This window comes from Lycorma delicatula, chromosome 2, assembly GCF_047948215.1.
Source record: "Lycorma delicatula isolate Av1 chromosome 2, ASM4794821v1, whole genome shotgun sequence".
In the NCBI taxonomy this organism is placed as follows: Eukaryota; Metazoa; Arthropoda; class Insecta; order Hemiptera; family Fulgoridae; genus Lycorma; species Lycorma delicatula.
Window position 1 is genome coordinate 52,924,628 of NC_134456.1, and position 2,899 is coordinate 52,927,526.

General features: G+C 43.4%; 1 protein-coding gene across 1 annotated transcript; it reads left to right on the plus strand.

The window, feature by feature from the left end:
- The first annotated feature begins 992 nt into the window (after positions 1–992).
- LOC142319876 (uncharacterized) lies at positions 993–1,949 on the plus strand. Its single transcript, XM_075357548.1, has one exon. It carries the CDS (start codon positions 993–995, stop codon positions 1,947–1,949), a length of 957 nt encoding a protein of 318 aa, XP_075213663.1.
- Positions 1,950–2,899: the final 950 nt, after the last annotated feature.

Consider the following 2,899-nt stretch of genomic DNA (forward strand, 5'->3'; position numbering starts at 1 on the left):
CGGTTGTTGAGAACAAAACGGTAGTCGTTAAAGCGCAAGGAAAGTCATACGCAGACCTCCTAAAGACCATGAAAGAAAAAGTCAAAGCAGAAGAAGCTGGGGAGATACTGTCTATAAGGAAAGGCAGAGATCAACAATTAGAGGTTAGAATAAGCGGGTCGCAAAAAGCAGGAGAGTTCTCTTCATTACTTAAGAACAGGGCGGAGGAACTCCAGGTAGATATCAGAACAAAAGGGGATCGTTAAACGATGGTACATGTGAAAGACATGCTCTGTGATACCACGGAACAAGAGGTCAAAGAGGCGGTGGAAAAGGTACTTGGCGTAGAAGAAAGTTTTCAGGTAACATCTCTAAGAGAAGCATATGGGAATACCAAAAATGGCACTGTCATTACCACCCATAGGGGAGCGACAAAACTGATTGCATCTAGACTGAGAGTCGGATGGGTGAGCTGTAGAGCATATATTAGAACGGAAACTGAGAAATGCTACCGCTGCTGGGGGACCGGGCATGGTAGGAGAGACTGCAGAGGACCGGATCGTACTGACTTGTGCTTCAACTGCGGGAAATCGGGCCATGTGATTAAAGACTGCAGAGAAGCAACAAAATGTCTAGACTGCAGAAGCACAGCACATAGAACTGGCAGTTTGGATTGCAATAGGAATCATGAGTAAGATACTCTTAATAAATAACAATAGAAGTTTACTATCATGCGACCTGTCTACAGAGATTGCCACAAGAGGCAACTACAACTTCCTGGTAGCCACTAATCTAATGTAAATTCAGTGGCTAGAGGTCAATGGGTACCAGATAGAAACGGGGATGTGGCTATCAGGGGGATTGTAGGTAATATAGACTATAGCCTATACTACAGAGATGAGGGTATTGTGGCTATAGAGCTGCGTGACATAGTAATCATTGGGGTATATATCAGCCTAAACTGCGCTCTGGAGTTTTTTCAACACAGAATATTTAATCTACAACAAGTCGTGATGCGGTCCCGTAAGAGAGCAATAGTGTTAGGATATTTCAATTGCAGAACCACCCTGGATGGGGCTGCTTCTTCTAACGCCAGAGGAAGAATCCTAGAAGATCTATTGGAGGTTACAGGAGCGATTTGTGTGAATGATGGAGCAGCCACATATAGCGCTAGGGGGCACGAATCGATTATCGACCTGGTAATAATAGATAGTAGAATACGTATCGACACAACTGATTTCTCAGTGCTTAATGAAGAGACTGAAAGTGACCACAAGGCTGTTTCGATTACCATTAGAGACCGTTCTTCAAGAGTAATGCAGATAAACATCAACCATAGGCTCACAGATTATCAGATTCACCGTGTGACTAGGGAAGCGGCAAATAAGATCATGAGTTGTGCGCGGATAGATCCGGAGATATTTCAAAATATAATTAAAGATGAAATAGCCAATATACCAAAGAATACCAACAGACATCATCCAGTTTATTGGTGGTCTAGTGATATCGAGGATCAAAGGAGAATAATGCAGAGGAAAAAGAGAATAGCCCAGCGACTACGAGCCCGAACGGGCGTGGAAGAAGAAGGTCGCCTAGCCGTAGAAGAATACAGGAATGCCAGGAAGAAACTTAACTTCCTTATAAAACAATCCAAGAAAAGAAAATGGCAGGAGCTGTGTGATGATCTGGATGCCGACCCCTGGGGGAAGGCATTCAGGATCATAACCAAACGTTTGGATAGACATGTGCCGACATTAAGTAACGAAATGTCGGCACAACAAGTAAGAGCCTTGTTCCCTAGAGAGGAGTCTGCTAATAGAGAAGTGATCAGATGTGAAGGTGGCAGATTCACACAACAGGAAGTCCTGGAGGCAATTAAAAAACTGAATCATAAAAAAAGCCCAGGACCGACGGAATACCGGCTGCCGTTATTAAAGGACTGGCAAAGATTATTCCCTGGGAAATGGTAGACATAGCCAGTTATGGTCTGCAAAACTGCACTTTTCCTGATTGCTGGAAAGCATCCAGGACAGTACTCCTCCCCAAAGCAGGAACAAACAACGGACAAGGAGGTTACAGACCAATCAGTCTCATAAATAACATGGGCAAAGTCGCTGAAAGATTAATAGCAGCCAGGCTGAGAGAAGAAATTGAAGAGAGGGACTGCCTACACCCAGAGCAATATGGCTTCAGGAAAGGACATTATGCGATAAATAGAGTCATGAACTGGGCATTAACAAGCAGAAGAGGATCGAGGAGGACCAGGAAACTCGCCTTAATGGTAATATTAGACATTAAAAACGCATTCGGATCCGTTCCATGGCCATCAATAATTGAAGCATTACAAGGAATGAACATTAGCGATTACCTGATTAATCAAATCAATCAATACCTTCATCAAAAATATATTGAAGTGAAAACGCTAGAGGGGAAGTCTACATTCCAAATTTTTGGAGGTGTCCCTCAGGGGTCCGTACTTGGGCCCATCCTCTGGAACATCTTTTACGATGGGGTTTTCAGACTGAACTACCCGGAGGGGGTATTCGTGATAGGGTATGCTGATGATTTAGCGGTTTTAGTTGAAGATAAGGAGGTCGTGAACATAGAGGAAAAAGCCAATCGGGCTTTAAGTCTAATAGATGAGTGGCTGGAAAGGAACTTGCTGCAGATATATCCTACGAAATCTAGCTGTATAATTTTCTCTGGAAGAAGACAGATAAGGAATATCAACTTAGACATTAGAGGAGAACGAATTATAGAGGTCAATAATGCAAAATATCTTGGAGTTATGCTGGACAAAAGCCTAAAATTCGGGAACCATGTCGATATGATAAGTAAGAGGGTAACCCCCACTATCAAGGCTCTGAGGGGTCTCTTTCATAACCACGGCGCACCAAGGATGGAGATTAGGAGGTTGATA

Coding starts and splice junctions, on each gene's coding strand:
- LOC142319876 (XM_075357548.1), top strand. CDS start 993: ATGCGGTCCCGTAAGAGAGCAATAGTGTTAGGATATTTCAATTGCAGA.